Source organism: Myxocyprinus asiaticus, chromosome 12 (assembly GCF_019703515.2).
Source record: "Myxocyprinus asiaticus isolate MX2 ecotype Aquarium Trade chromosome 12, UBuf_Myxa_2, whole genome shotgun sequence".
Classification (NCBI taxonomy): Eukaryota; Metazoa; Chordata; class Actinopteri; order Cypriniformes; family Catostomidae; genus Myxocyprinus; species Myxocyprinus asiaticus.
Window position 1 is genome coordinate 5,162,682 of NC_059355.1, and position 19,470 is coordinate 5,182,151.

Here is a 19,470-nt window from a genome sequence, read left to right on the forward strand (position 1 = left end):
GGAGGGCGTATCTCACTCCTCCACCCAGTCACACACTTCTCTTGCTCTCTTTCTCGCTCTCCAGAGACTCTAGAGTTGTAAATCTAGAATTAGAGTCATTGCAGCTTCACTTGAAAAATATAGTACTACAAAAAAAAAAAAAAAAAAATGAGAAAGACATGGTATATGTCCTAAAATAACAAGGTATTACCATCTCCAGTAAACTGTCCCAGATAGCAAAACTGGACACACACAATTCTATGATGGGAAAAGGATGAGTTTTGTTTAAATTGATCATCCTGCTGAATGTGTGCAGGGCAGAGATCAGACATAACTACACTGGTGCTGTCTAGAATGGGACGCTTAGTCAAAACAGAAATTCTGAAACAACGCTCAAGAGCAGAGTTTAAAGGTTCGATGTAGTGATTTTCGCTTCATCTGGGACTGTTTTGTACAAGTTCTAGGAAAAGTTTGTGAACTTTTTGTATAAAATTTGCCATCAATGGCTGCTTAAATGTGATCTGATCTTCAAGTCAAGGGTGTCCAAGGCAATGGATGTATAGGGCAAACAGAGAAGTCTGTTTTGGCCCGTGGAATGCGTTACATGTAAATTCACGCTTTTAATTGAAACCAAATTTGTGGTTGACACAACTGTCCCATATCAACCCATTTCATTTGCCCACTCTGAAGTTTGTGTGGCATGGATAGGTACAAAAACAATAGTAAAGGTAAAAAGTTAATTTTTACAAATGATGCTACATTATTAATGATTCAGTGCTGTCAGAGTTTGATTAAGAAAAGGGTTTCTAAATTGATTTATAAAGGTCTATAAAATTCATATTATTGTTAGTGGTCAACCGATATGGGGTTTAAATGGCAGATGTTTGTATCTAGATTGCACTGTGGCCGATTGCCGATGTAATTCTGATAAATACATGATACAAATAATTAATGACATTTTACATACACAAAATTGCTGAAACCAAATAAATACACATTTTAAATTGGATTTTGCTGGTGTTATAATGCATTATACTCTAAGGTATATATATAATGTATAAGTATTATAATGTATTATAATTGTGGTTACAATTATTTATGAGAAGTTATGACATATTATAAGGTGTATTATGAGATATTACTAATGCATTATAATGAAAGGGAGGTTTTGTCAAATTTTGCTCAAATTAAATAAATAAAACTTACATTTTATATAATATATTAACATATATTATAAATAATATAATAATATTTTAATATTTAGAAACAAATGAAACAAATGTATTTTTTTAAAGACAGTATATCAAACATATAAAAGATTTATGAAAATATACAACATGTAAAAACTGTCCTTGTTTTGTAAACCTGTGCCCTTGTAATCATAATTATAGCATACAATTAATACATTTATGAAGTATTAGCTACTTTTTAGAAGTTACAGTGTATAGTTTAATTTTGTTAAATATTACATACATTAATTTGATGGAATTTAGTTGTGAAGTTGAAATACATGAATCATAAAAATAGGCAAAAATAATAATTTGGAGCGATGAATCGAAGACCAACGACATTTATTATGAAATTACATAGGCCTGAATATTATTTGATTTATCTTCAAGTATTATTTTACCAGTTACACAGACACAAACTTTTACATTGCTGTATCCTAATAAAATAACTTCAACAATATGCAAATGATGAAAAAATAGTAGTCCTGGTAGCCAAACTTCCCCTTTATGGCCTTGATCTGACCATGTCTCTCAGTATGGAGTGTGTAAGTGTGTGTAAGAAGGGAAGTTTTTAATGAGGGGTGTTTAAGTCCGGGTTGTAAACGCTTTATGATCTATCCTGCTGACTGCGCTAGTTTTAGACTTAACTAAAATAAGTCATGTGAGGCTAGCAAGGGAGGACACACTTAAAAAGTCAACAGTTTTCTTAGAATGATGAAATAAATGGACGTGGTTTTCTCATAAAAGTAACTTTAATGCACAAACAAAAAATTTCACTATCCTTAGATTTTAACATACATTCAAGAACAAAAATGAATCATGTAGAGTGCAATTTGTCCTGACTTTTTAAGGCTCTTAGACTAAAACATATATCCTAGGACTTGTCAACTGAAATTGTTTTATATTAAATTCAGCAGCAACTGTTTTTACATTTGAATATACAGTAGTTGTTTATAGACTCATCGTCAGCCATGATCACTGATGAGTAAAGCTTGTCAGCAATCAAGCACTAAAATTTAAAATTAAAACTGCAAACATGTCTTTCTCTCTCTGTAGTTGTCGGGTGGCTGTGAGCAGACTGTGGTTCTGCAGGATTTCGTTGCGGGCTCAGTGGGTGAGCTGAGTATTCAGTCGGGTCAGACAGTCGAACTCTTGGAGCGGTCTGGAGAGCGACCTGGCTGGTGTCTGGTGCGGACCACCGAAAACTCGCCCCCTCAGGAGGGTCTGGTTCCCAGTAGTACCCTTTCTGTGTCTCATTCCCGCAGTAGTGTTGACATGGACTGCTTTTTCCCACCTGGGAAAGGTGAGTGACACAAACATATACAGCCCAGAGTGAAGATCATGTGTCACAATGACACAGAGCTGATCAACACACCTGGGTGAAAGGTAAAAAAGGTAAAGAGTTTACAGATAGACAGGTACATACAGTACAGGAATACACAAAAACACCCATCCAAACTCCCAACAAAGAATGTGAGGAGATAATGTCATTGAGTAATGCTTTATAATAACTTTCATGACTTTCATGAATCCAGCATGATCACACAGGAATTCGGCATGCTGTTTCCGAAAGTTCCGATACCCTAGGATCGGCGAGAGTATGCCGACTCACTGACATGCAACGTTTCCGACCAGACATTTTTGCATTGGTTTCAGTGTGTTTACCTTCCCATGTGGATCGACCGGTAGCTCGTTGCGTCAGTAGCGTGAGAGACCCGGGTTTGTATCCACATTGAACCCATGAAGTAATTGCGTTCATTTAATAAGTGACGAGCACGATTCAGATGTTGGACTTGTCCCCATAACATTTAATTTTTACTCCACTAATGGTTAGGTTTAGGTTTAGGTTTGGGTTTAGGTTGTGGGGGTTAGAGCCCATAAATATGGACATTCATTACTCTACTGTATTACATTCTGTACAGCTGAAAGGAACTCTAGCTTTTTCCCAACTAGCTTTTGGTGACCTCTCCTGGACATAAATGGAGCTCACATGGGCCTATACGCCCTACAACACTTACCGCTTTGGCCACTGGGGGCAGTGTTTTAAATTTCGGTAAGCATATACCGATTTTTGCTAAAGAAAAATTGACCTACTCTTTCCAAATTCACTGTGAGATTAGGCTGCATGAATAATTCATTATTTCATTATCACGTTTCATAATGCTTAAAAACAACATAAAATGAAAATTAACCATATTTCATTTCTTAAAGTTCTCAGAGAAGTATTGCAGATTTAGTTGATGTTGTTACGAATGGATAAATATTACTGGGTCCTAAATTTGCCCAGTATTGTTTTAAACAAAAAGAATGGAACCAAAATAAAGGTTCTCTGTATGAAAGATGAATTTTCCTATATGTTGACCCACATCAATAAAAGCATCACGCTGCTCCACACGTGTCCACAGTTCTCTGAACAGCATGCACTCAGGCTCATTCCAGGGGTATCAGTTTTGGTCTCGGTGGGTAAAGTACAATTAGGGTTTGATGATTAATTAACGGGGTGCTGAAGTTTCAAAAGGTACTAGTAATGCTACCAAAAGCTTGCGTCCTGCTTTGATCTGACTCAGGGGACTGATGTATATGTTTGGTGGGCTCAAGCTGAGGCTGGAGCTTCAGTCTTATCCAACTTCACAAGCTCATGATATGTTTCACCATCCTGCTGAGATGAACGATAACACAGTGGATCTGCACTTAAAGGTAACTTCTGCACCTGCAGAATTTTGTTTTCTCAAGACACCTATTTCTGTGATATCTGACAGGTATTAGAGACATTTTATGTGTGGTAATGCCAAAAAATGCTTACTGCATCTTTAACATAGATGTCCATGCAAGACAATTTCTGTGCTTACCGAAATTCGAATCACTGCCCCCAGTGGCCGAAGCTGGAAGTTTTGTTGAAAGTATGGGCACTTGTGAGCTCTAGTTTTTAAAAAAAACAGCGCCCACAAATGTTTTTTACGTGTTTTTATGTTTAAGCCTCTTCCCCCGGTTTCATGTTGCTTGTCAACTTTACCGGCATTATTACCGGCTGGTAACATGTGCGCATGTGTTGTACTCGTACCTGTTTACATTTCGACAACAAAACCATAGAATATTAAGTCTCATGTAATTGTGGGTTTCTTACGTTGTCAGCTTTTTGAAGAAGCTTTTTTTGTTACTTTTGTTACTATATATATATATATATATATATATATATATATATATATATATATATATATAGAATAAAAATCACACATATGTCTATATATATATATATATATATATATATGACATATGTGTGATTTTTATTCTATAATTTATATGCATACACATGTATTAACAGTTCGCCCCTCATACAGTGACACGTTGTCCAATTTTGCCCTCGACCTAAAATGAGTTTGACACCCCTGATCTAAATGAAAGGTTTATGCTTAAATGCTTGAAATTAGTTTTGTAGACAAATATCATTTGTGTCTACAAATATATATATATATATATATATTGTTTTTTTTATTTATTTTTTTTATTACTATTGTTACTGTAGTGCAATATTTGATTGGGATAGAAATGCCAATGGTGAATTAATTGAAATAAAATGTATAAATATTATAAGAAAAGGATAATACTGTAGATGTAATAAAGGTTCATTAAAATTAACCATAATAAGATTAATAAAGTTCAAAGATGTCAAGTGAATTAAATTTAGAAAGGTTACATTACTTAAAATATCAGGAGGTATTCAAGTAAATCGTTTAGGTTAAATGGGTTCACCTGACAAGAAAGTATGGGAACCCCTGTGTAATGAGGTTCTTAAGATGGGCAAGGAGAGTCGGGAACCAGCTGAACAGACAACGTAAAACTTTAATAACAAACTGAACTCAAACATAACATAAACTGCAAAACAAACAAAAACGCAAACACACAAATTCGTGTGTCTCTCTCTCTCTCAAACTGGGGTCTCTGGCTCGTCCTTATCCCCCTTCCGGCTGATTAGGACGATTCAGCACAGGGCATGCATCCTCACGGCCTGTCCACGCCCTCCTCCTCGTCACACTCCTCCACCACCCGATTCAGGCCGGGGTGATGTACTCCCCTTCCTGGAGGGGAGGTGTTGCCCTTCTGGCCGTCCTTCTGCCCGCAGGTCTTCCCCGCCTCTTTGGACCCTAGGAGAGATGAGGGGAGCGGACAGGGAAAGAGCGAGGGGGAGAGACAGAGAGAGAGAGAGAGAGAGAGAGGAGAGAGAGAGAAAAAGTGGCTTGCTGGTTCTGGACATGCTGTCGCCTGGTCCTCAGCCACCCCTCCGCCCCCTGGCGGATGACAGCCACTCCTCCCCTGGCGGACGGCAAAGGCTCCTCCGCTTCCTGGTGGACGGTAGCGGTTCCTCCGGCTCCCGGTGGACGGCAACGGCTCCTCCATCCCGTGGCGGATGGCAGCAGCGAGGACTCCATGACAGCACATCCCTCCTTCTTCCCAGGTTTCGGCACTAGTGTAACGAGGTTCTTAAGATGGGCAAGGAGGAGGCGGGAACCAGCTGAACAGACAATGTAAAACTTTTATAACAAACTGAACTTAAACATAACATAAACTGCAAAACAAACAAAAACGCTCACACACAGATTTGTGTGTCTCTCTCTCTTTCTAACTGGCGTCTCCGGCTCGTCCTTATCCCCCTCCTGGCTGATTAGGATGATTCAGCGCCGGGCGTGCACTCTCACGGCCCGGCCACGCCCTCCTCCTCGTCATACCCTGCTTTACACAAATAAATGAACTGGATGAGTTGGACTGGATAGTGTTACATGGGAACTCAATGGGAAAACAGTACTTTTTAAAAAGTATCTCAGGTTGATTCTTCATTAGCCCGGAGTGTGCAGAGCTATAATCTACTGTTGGCAAAGACTTGCTACTTCGTAGAAGCAACAATATAAGGTAGTTTACTGTTAATCTAAAACATGTAAAACAATAAACATAAAGAATGAGTACAGCAGGTGTATCCAAATTTTTGCCTGTTTGTGTATTAAGGAATATTCCAGGTTTAATACAACTTAAGCTCTTTTGACAACATATCTGGCCTACTGTGCATTAGCACAGAAAATAATTTCAACTCATCTTCCATTCTGTATAAACAAATGTAAAATATGTACATTTAATGGAAGTTTAGATGCAAAGCTGGCAGCATCGTGAATCACACTAACACAAATAACTCTTAAAGTTACTCCTGACTGTTGTTCCCACTTTTTCTGTCTTTATTATTTGATTGAATTTACGCCTATCCACACTTCTACCTATATACTTAATATTTTGTGTGTGTGTGTGTGTGTGTGTGTGTGTGTGTGTCTGTGTTACTCTGATTTAATTACCCTGTTTCTGATGCAGTAGGATAATAATAAACAGAAAGTGTTCCATAATTACATGGAAAGGCATGAAAGATTCTGTCTGCATGCTATGGCTCATTAAGATGAGTGGGCTCATTTTCAATCCTGTTGTTTGACTTTTGCTACAATGAGAGTCACTAAATGAGAGTCATGTTGATGTTGCAACCTTGATTTCTAGTGTGTACTGTTTTATGCCACCCCTACAGGGGTGATTGCCTAATAGTTAACCTATTCCTAGTAGAAATAGATTTCTACATCCTGGAACACAATGATGAACTCTCTGTTCTTTTAGGGAAGATATTTTTATATAGAATAGGTATTTCACATATTGGTTGTCCTCTATGGGATTTTAAAACCTTTGAAATATTCTATACCCTTCTCCTCCCTTGAGTTTTGCTGAAAAGATTTGCCACAGCACAAAGTTCTCAAAATCTTTATTAAAAACATTTTCACCCATAGTCGAGTCTTTGCTTTGAAGTGCTTTTCCAAACAGTGGAGTCCTCTAGAAATAGACATTTTTTATTCTGAGCTATGACATTCTGAGAAATTCACCTCAGAAAATCACAGAGAGAGTTGTGTGAGATGTGTGATTAGTTATCACTAAGTGCAGTTGTAAAGGGGGTTGTTCAGTTATCCTAAACTTACTTTATGGTCTCTATTAAAAGATGGTAGAAAGTGCAGGTTGACCTCTGACCTTATGTGAGCAGAGTCTCCTAGGTTTGATCTTTACAAATATATGTTCTCATTGTGAACAGGCTTTCCACACAAGAATGAGCTTTTCATTTGTGTGTGTTGCATCTACTGTATTTAAGGATTGTGTATGTTGTCTGATGCTGAACTATTATTATATACTGTATAGATGCATCGCAACATATACTGTATATATACTGCATATATATATATATACAGTTGTGCTCAAAAGTTTGCATACCCTTGGAGAACTGGTAATATATGTACCATTTTTAAAGAAAACATGAGTGAGCAGGCAAAACACATTTCTTTTATTTCTAATGGGATTCATATTGAACTGTAGGTTAAACAGAATGGCACAATCATAAAACAAAACATGGCAACAAAGAAAAAAATGAAATGACCCCTGTTCAAAAGTCTTCATACCCTTAGTTCTTAATACTGTTTATTGCCCCCTTTAGCATCAATGACAGCGTGCAGTCTTTTGTAATAGTTGTCTATGAGGCCCCAAATTCTTGCAGGTGGTATAGCTGCCCATTCGTCTTGGCAAAATGCCTCCAGGTCATGCAACGTCTTTGGTCGTCTTGCATGAACCGCACATTTGAGATCTCCCCAGAGTGGCTCGATGATATTAAGGTCAGGAGACTGTGATGGCCACTCCAGAAGCTTCACCTTTTTCAGCTGTAACCACTGGAGGGTCAACTTGGCCTTGTGCTTAGGTCATTGTCGTGCTGGAAAGTCCAAGAGCGTCCCATGCGCAGCTTTCGTGCAGAAGAATGCAAACTGTTTGCCAGTATTTTCTGATAACATGCTGCATTCATCTTGCCATCAATTTTCACAAGATTCCCCGTGCCTTTAGAGCTCACACACCCCCAAAACATCAGTGAGCCACCACCATGCTTTGCAGTGGGGATGGTATTCTTTTCACTATAGGCCATGTTGACCCCTCTCCAAACAAAGCTCTATTTTGGTCTGGTCACTCCGAATTACAGTGTGCCAGAAGCTGTGAGGCGTGTCAAGGTGTTGTCGGGCATATTGTAACTGGGCTTTTTTGTGGCATTGGCGCAGTAAAGGCTTCTTTCTGGCAACTCGGCCATGCAGCTCATTTTTGTTCAAGTATCGTCGTATTGTGCTCCTTGAAACAACCACACCATCTTTTTCCAGAGCAGCCTGTATTTCTCCTGAGGTTACCTGTGGGTTTTTCTTTGTATCCTGAACAATTTTTCTGGCAGTTGTGGCTGAAATCTTTCTTGGTCTACCTGACCTTGGCTTGGTATCAAGAGATCTCCGAATTTTCCACTTCTTAATAAGTGATTGAACAGTACTGACTGGCATTTTCAAGGCTTTGGATATCTTTTTACATCCTTTTCCATCTTTATAAAGTTCCATTACCTTGTTACGCAGGTCTTTTGACAGTTATTTTCTGCTCCCCATGGCTCAGTATCTAGCCTGCTCAGTGCATCCACGTGAGAGCTAACAAACTCATTGACTATTTATACACAGACACTAATTGCAATTTAAAAAGCCACAGGTGTGGGAAATTAACCTTTAATTGTCATTTAAACCTGTGTGTGTCACCTTGTGTCTCTGTAGCAAGGCCAAACATTCAAGGGTATGTAAACTTTTGATCAGGGCCATTTGGGTGATTTCTGTTATCATTATGATTTAAAAAGGAGCCAAACAACTATGTGATGATAAATGGCTTCATATGATCACTATCCTTAAATAAAAGACAGTTTTTTTTTTGCATGATCAGTCATATTTTCAAAATCAATGCCAAAATTTCACAAAATTTCTGCCAGGGTATGCAAACTTTTGAGCACAACTGTGTATATATATATATATATATATATACTGTATGGCGCTGTCAGACAATTAATTTTTAATCTAATTAATTACTTGGTACGGCGATGAATTAATCAAATTAATCGCAATTAATCGCAAATATAAATATTTGCTAAGAAAGCCCCTCAAATAACAATAATTCAATATGTAATTATTAAATAATTATAAATAAAATATATATTATAAAAAATGTACACAAACATTATTGTGGCAGACAAGAAAAACATTGATAATACAATAAAAAAATTGGCTTTAAAATCCAATATTATATCATTGGCCTACAGTTCACAGCAATCCATTTTGCAAAAGAATTTGTCAGTCCGTCTTAGATTTATTATAAGGGCTTTTCTAAGGACACGTCAATGTGCACGTGTCAGATGGATGCTTTTGGAGCGTCTCACTTTGGTTGCGTTGCTTCATAATCATACCGATTTTAGGTTTCTCTGTCAAGTTAAACGTAGTTTAAAACACATCTTGAGATCCCTACGTTCAGATTTGTGCGACTTGTGTTTGAACACAAGAATGTGTCCTCATCTTGTGCTGTCTGCTGTCGGTAAAGGGGCGGTCACACTAGGCTTTGAGAACACAATTTTTTTCTGGACAACGCTACAAACCAGGATATGATGTCACGCGGGAGGGCCTCTGGTATATGTAAATAATGAATCAAAAAATAACAAATAATATTTTATTAAAAATGTTAAAATATGTTTTCTACTCACTTTCCTGCAACAATAAATCTCGCAGCTTTGAAATATGTATTCTTTGAATTGAGCCAAGAGGTCAGCGTGTGACGTTTCGGTCTCCTATTGGTCGTGCGTCCTCTTGTCATACAAATTTACGGTTCAGAGTTCACCAAGCTTGAACTTTGGTATGCAGCGTAGTACAAACATTTTTCACATGAGCTTGAGTTTCCGCTGTGGTGCATTCGGATGTGTTTGAATGGGAGTGAATGGAGCGCGAAGTGTAGTGTGACCTTAATTGCGGTTTGTTCTCTGTATCCACAGTTTTCCTGAGCAACTGGGTGGCGCCATGATCATTTTAATTGCCTGTTTTTTGTTTTTGGTCTCAAGACGCAATATAAAACCTACCAAAATTAGCGATCCAGACGGAGAACAACAACTATTTAAGTTTTGGAGTAAAAATGAATTTCAGGCTCAACTTGTGCACTAGTGCACTACTCAAAGTAGTTAATGATATCAACATAACTAACCTCGGACCATCGCTTCATGTCATCTACACACACTATACAGTCACATGTTTTTTTTGTTTTTTTTTACAAATGTAAAACCTTAAACATAACATTACCTGCTAAGAATATACCCTGAAGCGAGTGAAAAGGGAAAAGGCGGATAAGATAAGATGCACGTTGCCTAAACAGCTGGAGTTTTGCTTACTGCCCCCTGTAGAAAACAGGTGGTACTTCAAGCTTGAATTGCAGAGTGTAGGAATATACCTTATTTCAGTCCGGGGACATGATTACTTGAGTTTTATTTATTTATATATATATATATATATATATATATATATATATATATATATATATATATATATAACAAAAATTTGAGGGAACATTGCATAGAAACTGTGTTTGTGTACTGCATCTGTCTTTGCTCCTGGCAGAAGTGGGGATGTTTGTCTAGTGATATAGACACACCCTCTCAAAAATGGGCCACTGCAGCATGCAGATGTCGCTGATTTCAGCATGCACACACACACAAACAAAATACACTCACAATTGCTCTTCCGTGAATCATTTGAAAAACAGTGGTGTCTTGTTTTTGGAAAAATGGTTGTTTTTGCATATTACTGTGAGAAGTTGGATCTCAGTGTGAATTCTATGGAACCTTATACAGGAAACTCAGGTGATATAATCAAATGACACAGTGTCCCAGCTTCTCTCCATCTAATTTTTCTGCCCATCATTCCACTCTTTCATTCATTTTCACCTCCTTTTTCTCTCTCTGTCCATCTCTTTGTCCCTTTATCTCTCTACTGTTCTCTCTCTCACTCTCTGTGGCCCCTAGCCCCACCTCTTGCCCCTCCCCTTTATTGTGAAGAGTAGCTCTTAACTTCTAGTGGAGCTTCAGTATTTAAATAGAGTCTAAGAATTCCATACCTCCCATTCTGTCTCTCTCTCACCTGTCTATGGACGCACATGTGAGACAGTGAGCGAGCAGCATGCGGAGTGGGAGGTTGTGTGGCTCTTGTGGAGTTTGTCTCAATTGGATCTTGGGAAAGATTTGCTGTTGTGATGGAGCAGGTGCGTAACTCAACACATAGGATTGCTGCAGATGTGTACAGTTGAATTGCTTTTAATACACAACATTGTGTTAGTATGTTCATGTTGCCCTGTGGGAGCTGGGTGTTTTGTGTCTGGGTTAATGACCAGGATTGAGTTTTTTTGTGTAAGGGAATCATATTAATCTTTTCATCTGAACTCTGTTACTTAATGTAACGGTTCACTGATCTGAATCTTGGAGATCTGAGATGAGCTCGCAGGTGTTTTGTCTTCAACTCAGCTGCTGTTTATTCACAGATAACGGGTTTTCATGTCAAATGCAAAAGCATTGATGAAGAAGTAGCATTTTGGTTCGTGCAATGTTGTCATTTTAAAGCATTCGTCTCTGACATTTACAGTATAAACAGTGAAAATGTGCATTTATCGAAAATGACTTACAATGCATTTGGGGTGCACATTTATATCAGTCCATGCGATCCCTAGGAATTAAACCTACAGTATATGGAACTCTTTATTTCTACCTGATCTGAACCTTAAAAATGACTTGCATTGGTGTAACATAATGTAGTCAGGTTGATTCAGTCATTATGAATAATATTTTGGACTTATTTTTGGAATAAACCCAGTTAGTTTAGTTGTTACTCCATGATGCATATTGTTTAGGTTACTTATTTAATTTTACTGTGTGTGTGTGTGTGTGTGTGTGTATATATATATATACTGTATGTATATGATATATATATATAAACACAGTATATATATACTGTATGTGTGTATGTATATATATATATATATATATATATATATATATATATATATATATATATATATCATATACATACAGTATATATATACTGTATGTGTGTGTGATATATATATATATATATATATATATATACACACATGTATATATATACACACACAGTATATATCTACTGTATGTGTGTATGTATATGATATATATATATATATATATATATATATATATATATATATAGTAGATATATACTGTGTGTATATACATATAGTATATATATACTGTATATGTATATATATATATATATATATATATACATACACATACAGTATATATATACTGTATGTATGTGTGTATATATATATCATATACATACAGTATATATATATATATATATATATATATATATATATATATATATATATATATATATATATAGCATACTGTTACTAATGAAAGAAAGAGCAAATGTGATGTTTGTTGACTATTCCATGTGTGTATGTAATGTACATGTGTGTGTGTGTGCGTGTGTGTGCATTATTGCCCCCTGTAACCTAATTTCTCCATCAACAAACTGGTGTGTCTGCTGTTCACTGCGCTTTGAAGCTCAAATCAAGTTTGCTGCTCTGTTTGATCCCCCTTTTTTCTTTCTTTTTTTGAAGAATCACATTTTCTTTGAAGATGCTTTTGCAAATTCTCGCCCTTAGTGTCTGTGTGTGATTAGGCTTTAGATATACCAAATAACAATATGTTTACCTGCATTTTCTACAGCGCATCAGTCTTTGTGTGATTGCAAAGGTAGAGAACATTCTCTACCCAGTTGTTTTTGTTCACTGGACAGAATGTTGGATCAGCAAATTGTGCATGTGTGTGGGTGACTGTTATTTTCAACTGGTGGGCTCCCCTGTTTTAGATAAAAAAAAGTAACAGTATGAAGCTCCTGTTTGTCTGTTGCTATGGTTGGAATGTTGAGGCATCAGACGCTTGTTACAGTGACAGTAGTGAAACATTGAGGAAATAAAGCATTATTCTAACAAAGGGGCTTTATTCCAGCACATGCTCAGTGTGGATACTCCCTCAGGCCATCAGGACAAGCTGGGCAAGTCCAAATACCTGTGGGGTGTTGGCAGTTTCAGGGGAGGATAATGGTAAATGGCTCTTTCAGAAAATTAGTAACAAGGAAGTGACCTTTGTAACTTTCCCACCCCATAGGGAGTATCCCTGGATCTGAATCAGAATCAGAATTTAGTAAATGCTATGCATGCACGAAATCATACCGCAGCAGGCATGATTACGCAACACGCACAGTGCTTTTTATTTTGGGTATCCTATCCTCTGTAGCTTTAAGGAATATTGTGGGTAACTTTAGGTCTTTTACCATCTGTGTGCATAAATAAACAGGAAACGTGATTTAATACATTTATAACGGAAGACTGGCAGAAAAGCAGGCTGAAACTTGAATAAGCATTTAAAATATGCAGTTATTACAGTGTTTCAAATGTATAGCAATAAAGGGCCGTTCACACCAACAGTGATTTGACAAGGTGAACAGTGTCATTTATTTTCAGTGAGATTATGCAATATGAGGCGACATGTCCGACAGAGACGATGGAGATCTGACAAAGTTGAGCAGAGTTCAACCTTATGCAAATGCACAGCAACACGATCGCTGCCGGTGTGAACACCTCATTACACTTGAACATTACACGAGTAAGCATGCGACTTGATACAGAGTTGTTTTTTGCAGCCCTGTGCAAAGTCATAGGCTGTCCAATCTTTCAACTCATATCATGACCATCTGTAAAATTAAACCCAGTTACTTTCCCTTATTTAAATTACACACGTTAAATTATTCTTTCAATATTTTATTTCTTCCATTGAACACAAAAGTAACATATATATTTTTTGTCATATAATGAAATTGAATAGTGACTCTGGGCTGTCAGGCTCTAAAAAGGACCATAAAACCACAGTAAAAGTAGTCGATACTACTTGTGCACTGTATTCCAAGTCTTTTGAAGCCATATGATCACTTTTCTATAATATAGTGCACAAGTTGTATTGATAAATTGTACTTTTTTGGAACTTGACTGTCACTGTTCACTTTCACTATGGTGAAAAAGCATTTTCTTTTGGGGTCCACGAAAGAAAGTCATAAGGGTTTGGAGTATAATGGCAGAATTTCCATTTTTGGATGAACTATTCCTTTTTCTTCTTAGTGTGTTCACGGTAAACACATTTGTTGTTTGTTTGTGTTCACTGAGGGAAGAGTCAAAATGAGTGTCTGGGGTTATGAACAGCATGCAATGCATGCAATAAATAGACATATTCTATTAAATTCCACATGCTGTAAAATGATTTTTTTTTTTCCCTGAGTCATCCAGTTGCGCTGTGTTGTGTGATGTCTTGCTCTGTTGAGTTACAAAATGCCTTTATGATCAGAGCTGGTTTTTTCACTCTGCAATTACGCCTCTCACTTACCAGCTAGCACAGAGTCCAGACAATAGTTTTTTTTTCACTTGAGTAAAGAGGACTGCTTTCCAACAGCATACCGTGTTAAGGAGCAGAGCTCTCGGGTTTCTTGGCTTAATCAGTTTTCTTCTATTGGATTTTGTTCTGTGGGTTTGATTTTTCATCTGGATCATCTCTAAGACTCGATGATCTGAGGTGGTAAAAGAGATTAAAAATTCTGAGGCTGTATATTATATGCACATTTTGAAGTTAGATACATTTGCATGTTATATTCTAAATGTTCTGAGGTTATATATTATATTCCAAATGTTCTAAATATAAGTTTATAATATATTATTCCATATAATATGATGTTCTGATATTATACATATTAAAGTATGTTCTAAATGTCTTGAGGTTATATATTACGTTCTATATGTTCTGAATATAAAGTTATATATTATCATTTTAAGTGTGTTGAGGTTAGACTATATGATGTTCTGAGGTTATGTATTATCTTCTAAATGTTCTGAGTAGAATGTTATAAAGTATGCGCTTAAGTGTTTTGAGGTTATATATGATGTTCTGAGGTTATATATTATGATCTAAATGTTCCGATTAGAAGGTTATACAGTATGCGCTGAAGTGTTTTGAGCTTATGTATGATGTTCTGAGGTTATATATTATGATCTAAATATTCAGAGTAGAATGTTATAAAGTACGCGCTGAAGTGTTTTGAGGTTATATATGATGTTCTGAGGTTATATATTATATTCTGTGTTTTGTATTCTATTTTTTTGAGGTTATATATGATGTTCTGAGAATATATATTATGTACTTAATGTTCTAAAGAACTCAAAACACTTTCCAAATTCCTGAATACATTTAATTTTGAATATAATCATGTCTTCCTTTCCTGTTTCTCTGCAAAGAATCTGGAAAGGATTCAGAATTGTGTTTACTTTTATTAAATGTATATTATTTTCCATTGTAGGATTGCTGTATTCACTATCTCTACATAATTTCTCTGTTATTTTTGTTTTACAGAGAACTATCCTGTGGGTAGTTCAGAGGTAAAATCTGAATCAGCTGCATCCCTGCAGCCGCAGACATCGGTGACCTCTTTGCCGACTGGTTCTCCAGGACCCAAACGCTCTGGAACTACTGGAAACACATTAAAGAAATGGCTCACCAGTCCCGTACGGCGCCTCAGCCATGGCAAGGGTGACAACACTAATGCCAAAAAACCTAACAATAAGCAACGTAAACGAGACGGCCGCAAGAGTGTAGAATTGGGCCCACCACACCAAGACAGCACCGAAGAGGTGACTATTTACAAAGAAAAATTCTCAGACTAATGATATTTTATCAAATGAAGGGAACATGCTTGTCTAAGACATTTCAACATTTCTGCATTGTTGCGATACCACATGCCAAAATGCGTAGAAATGCACTTTCCCCTGAAAGCACACCTAATATCAGAGATCATTTTTTAGTCTTGTCAACCATGTTTATGTAATAGTGCTTCCTGCAAAGGTGCATGTTTTATGAATGTTGTTCCTACTGTTTGAGATCATGAATGATAGATTCCTGCCAGCTCATGGACGGCTGTTTCGTTTTTTCCAGTTTAACAATGTATAATGTTCTTTCTCTGTTTTTCTAAAGAGGGGAAGACGAGGAGTGAACAGTGGGGGAGAAGAGGAAGCCGAAGACGAACCCCACACCCCCCTCCCTCCTCCCATGGAGATCATTAAGGACCCCTCTGCTCAGGAGGAGAAGGTGAACCGCAGGATTTCTTCAATCTTTTATTATTTAGCTTTTGCTCCTCCTTCCATGCAGGCTATCATTTAAGGAAAGGGAGACATACCAAATACTAAGAAGTTATGTAATTCAATGCACCAAATGTCAGCTTACTTGTCCTGTTTGTTAACTTTTGTCCATCTTTGTTTGTTCTTTCTCTTTTGGGTTTGGAGTCCTGTCTCTCTCTCTCTCTTTTTTCTTTCACTCTTATCAGACACCAGAGCCTGGCTCTTTTCCAGTGTTAGGCAGTGTCACCCTGTCTGATCAGACACCCAGAGACCCAGAGACAGAACAGAAGAACAAAGCCATGAGAGGACGAATGTAAGCACCCATCTGATATGTGTATGTGAGTCCTGAATGAAAACCTGTGTATGCATGTGTATACTGATATCTCACATCTCTCTTATCCAAAGGTTTGTGTTAAATGAAATGGTACAGACAGAGAGAGACTACGTGAAGAATCTGGGCATAATAGTAGAGGTATGTGGCACAAAATATAATGGAATATATATCAGCAAAATCACAAAGAAAAGTCCATCATCTACGTAATCTGTATTAAGTTACAAATTTAATGGCGTATTAGTTGTCATGACATGAACATATTTAAATATTTGGTTGAACTTCTGTGATGCTTTTGTTATCAAACAAAGCAGTTGATTTGCATGAATGTCATGCAGGACCCTCTTTTAAGAGTGCTATGCCTAAAACGCAGCGCTACGCGGTATGTCATATGCGCAAAGTCAGTGTGCATGGCCATTGAGTTTTAGTATTTCGTGGCAAGCATGCGTTAAGTCCAGGCGCAAGTGGGTTGGTGAAAACGCACTTCCAAAGTGCTAATGGGCCGGGCAATTTAATTCGGAGGTTCTTATCCGGTTATTGCGCCGTCTGCGTCCCATTACTGTAGATATTACATTCACTGTCACGCACCAGCGATATAAACGGAGACAGCATAATCATAAGAAGTTGGTAGTGTAAATGGACTGTATGCAATAAATTACATTAGAAGAGCAGAACTTGCATTCTTTTGCGCATTAAATGCTTCCTTGCTGAATGGCAAGCATATCTTTGATGTGATGCTCGTCAGGAATAAATGGATGTTGGCTCCATTAAATACTAGAAAATGTAAGGATAGTGACTCATTTTGATCTACTGACACAAATCATGACTAGTATTATCAGTGATTGTCAGAGACATAATTTGATGTTCCACTGTTTTTTCAGAGTTTGAACATGAACTTTATTACCACCCACTGGTAGAATCTCCAAACTGTAAATGCAGAAACAAGTAGTTTAAAAAAGGAGTTTAGACTTTGCGTTGAGAATAGACGGGGTTCTCAGATGTCTTAGTGCAACAACTTATATCTCAGGAAAATAGCACATTGCGCTGTGCGGCACTTCATTAACATACAATACACCCACAGTTTGCACTCATACACCCACAGATAGTGCAAATACTCCCACCCACGCCCACTTGCTGTTTGTACTGGCACGAAAATTGCGCTTGCGTTTTCACGAAAATATGCCTGGTGCAGTCACTAAAATAGAGCACTCTGAGTGAATCCTTGTATTATGATTTTCCATCAAACCTTTACAAATTACACATACTTTCTGAAAAGGTTTTGAAAGCCTAGGGGACCTTTTAAAATTCCATAAAGATCTTTTTATTCTGTGGTTCAGTGTTTTCTATCCTAGTCCTGGTGAACCCACAGCACTGCATATTTTGGATGACTCCTACTGATTAGTTTTTTAGTAAAGACTACAAGATCTGAAATGGGTGTGTCAGATATGGGAAACATCAAAAATGTGCAGTAATGGGGTTCTCCAGGATCAGGATTGAGAAACACTGCTGTAGTTCTTTAAAAAAGTATCTATGTGTACTGGTGCTTTAATGAACCCAGAAGTTTCACTGACCTGAAGAACCTATAATGTGGGGTCAGAAATTAAAAAATGATGCCCCAATGTGTGGGCAAACAATACCCATGTAGTGATTTTCTGTATTTCACTGATTCTTGAGATAAGGGACAAAACATGTCTTACATGCAAAAGTCATATTTATTTAAAGAAATCAAGAAATTCATAATAATAAATATACTAGAAAATATACATTTAAAGGAATTGTGTATACTCAGGGCAATTTAATCATTTAATTAGAACTTTTTAAAGTGCATGCTCTATACAATGAAGCACATGTAACTTAACCTGTCCTCAGCAAGAGGTCACAATGTTAAACTGCTAAACAAAGTTGTAATAAATATAAATATCAAATGAAAGGTAGAGATCTGTAAGATATCAAACAATACACAAAGTAAACTTAAAATTATGTTTTAAATTTATCCTTTTAAAACTGCCGATCAAAGTTGTGTCCTCACACTGCGTCAACTCCGTCAGATTTTTTTTACAATCTTGAATAAATCAGACAATGTCATGGTCAGCTTTAACTCTGAAGACCCCTTTCCCATTTCCTGCTCATGTTGGATGCAACAGTAGGACTCGTGGTCTGGTAAGTTTTATATTTTTTTCATATTTTAAACAAACAATGTTTAAGTCTCTGCGGTCACAGCTTCAAAATGTCAACTCCGTCATTCCCATTATGATCATTTCTGTTAGAATTGTGGGATAAATTCTGGCATTTTAGTTTAGGTTATAGAGGCAGCTTTAACTGAGGAAAACAAAAAAATGGCTCCAGTACACAACACATGGTTAATATGGAAAAATATTTAATTTTGTCAACTCCATCAGAATTTTCAGAATACTATTATTAGATAATTAAAGACTTTACACTCTTGTTGGATGAATCAAATTAAAATAGCAGGTTTTTAGTGTGTCTGACGGAGTTGACACAAATTACAACAATATGTAAGTTATGAGTTATGAAAAAAAAAAAAAAAACTTTTATAAAAACATGCTCCCTTACATGGTTCTTTAGCTGAGATCTTTGTCTACAAATATATCCATTTAGTATTAAAAAAAGAAAAACTCTAAAAATCTTAAACATGTTTTGTCCATAACCTCAAGAATCAGTGATTTATTCATTATAAGCTATTCTAGGCCTATCTAGAGGCAAGTGTTGTTGAATGTGTAGCTATTATGATTTTTATTTTTATTTTATTTTTATTTTTTGATTAATGAA

At 36.8% G+C, this 19,470-nt stretch overlaps 1 protein-coding gene across 1 annotated transcript in view; it reads left to right on the forward strand.

The window, feature by feature from the left end:
- The window catches only part of LOC127449144 (kalirin-like), a 122,649-nt gene that overhangs the window by 88,374 nt on the left and 14,805 nt on the right, over positions 1-19,470 (forward strand). The window contains exons 34-38 of the mRNA XM_051712374.1: positions 2,265-2,511; positions 15,589-15,866; positions 16,207-16,320; positions 16,556-16,662; positions 16,755-16,821. Coding sequence (XP_051568334.1) covers positions 2,265-2,511; positions 15,589-15,866; positions 16,207-16,320; positions 16,556-16,662; positions 16,755-16,821 — 813 coding nt within the window. The remainder of the gene's footprint in view (positions 1-2,264; positions 2,512-15,588; positions 15,867-16,206; positions 16,321-16,555; positions 16,663-16,754; positions 16,822-19,470) is intronic.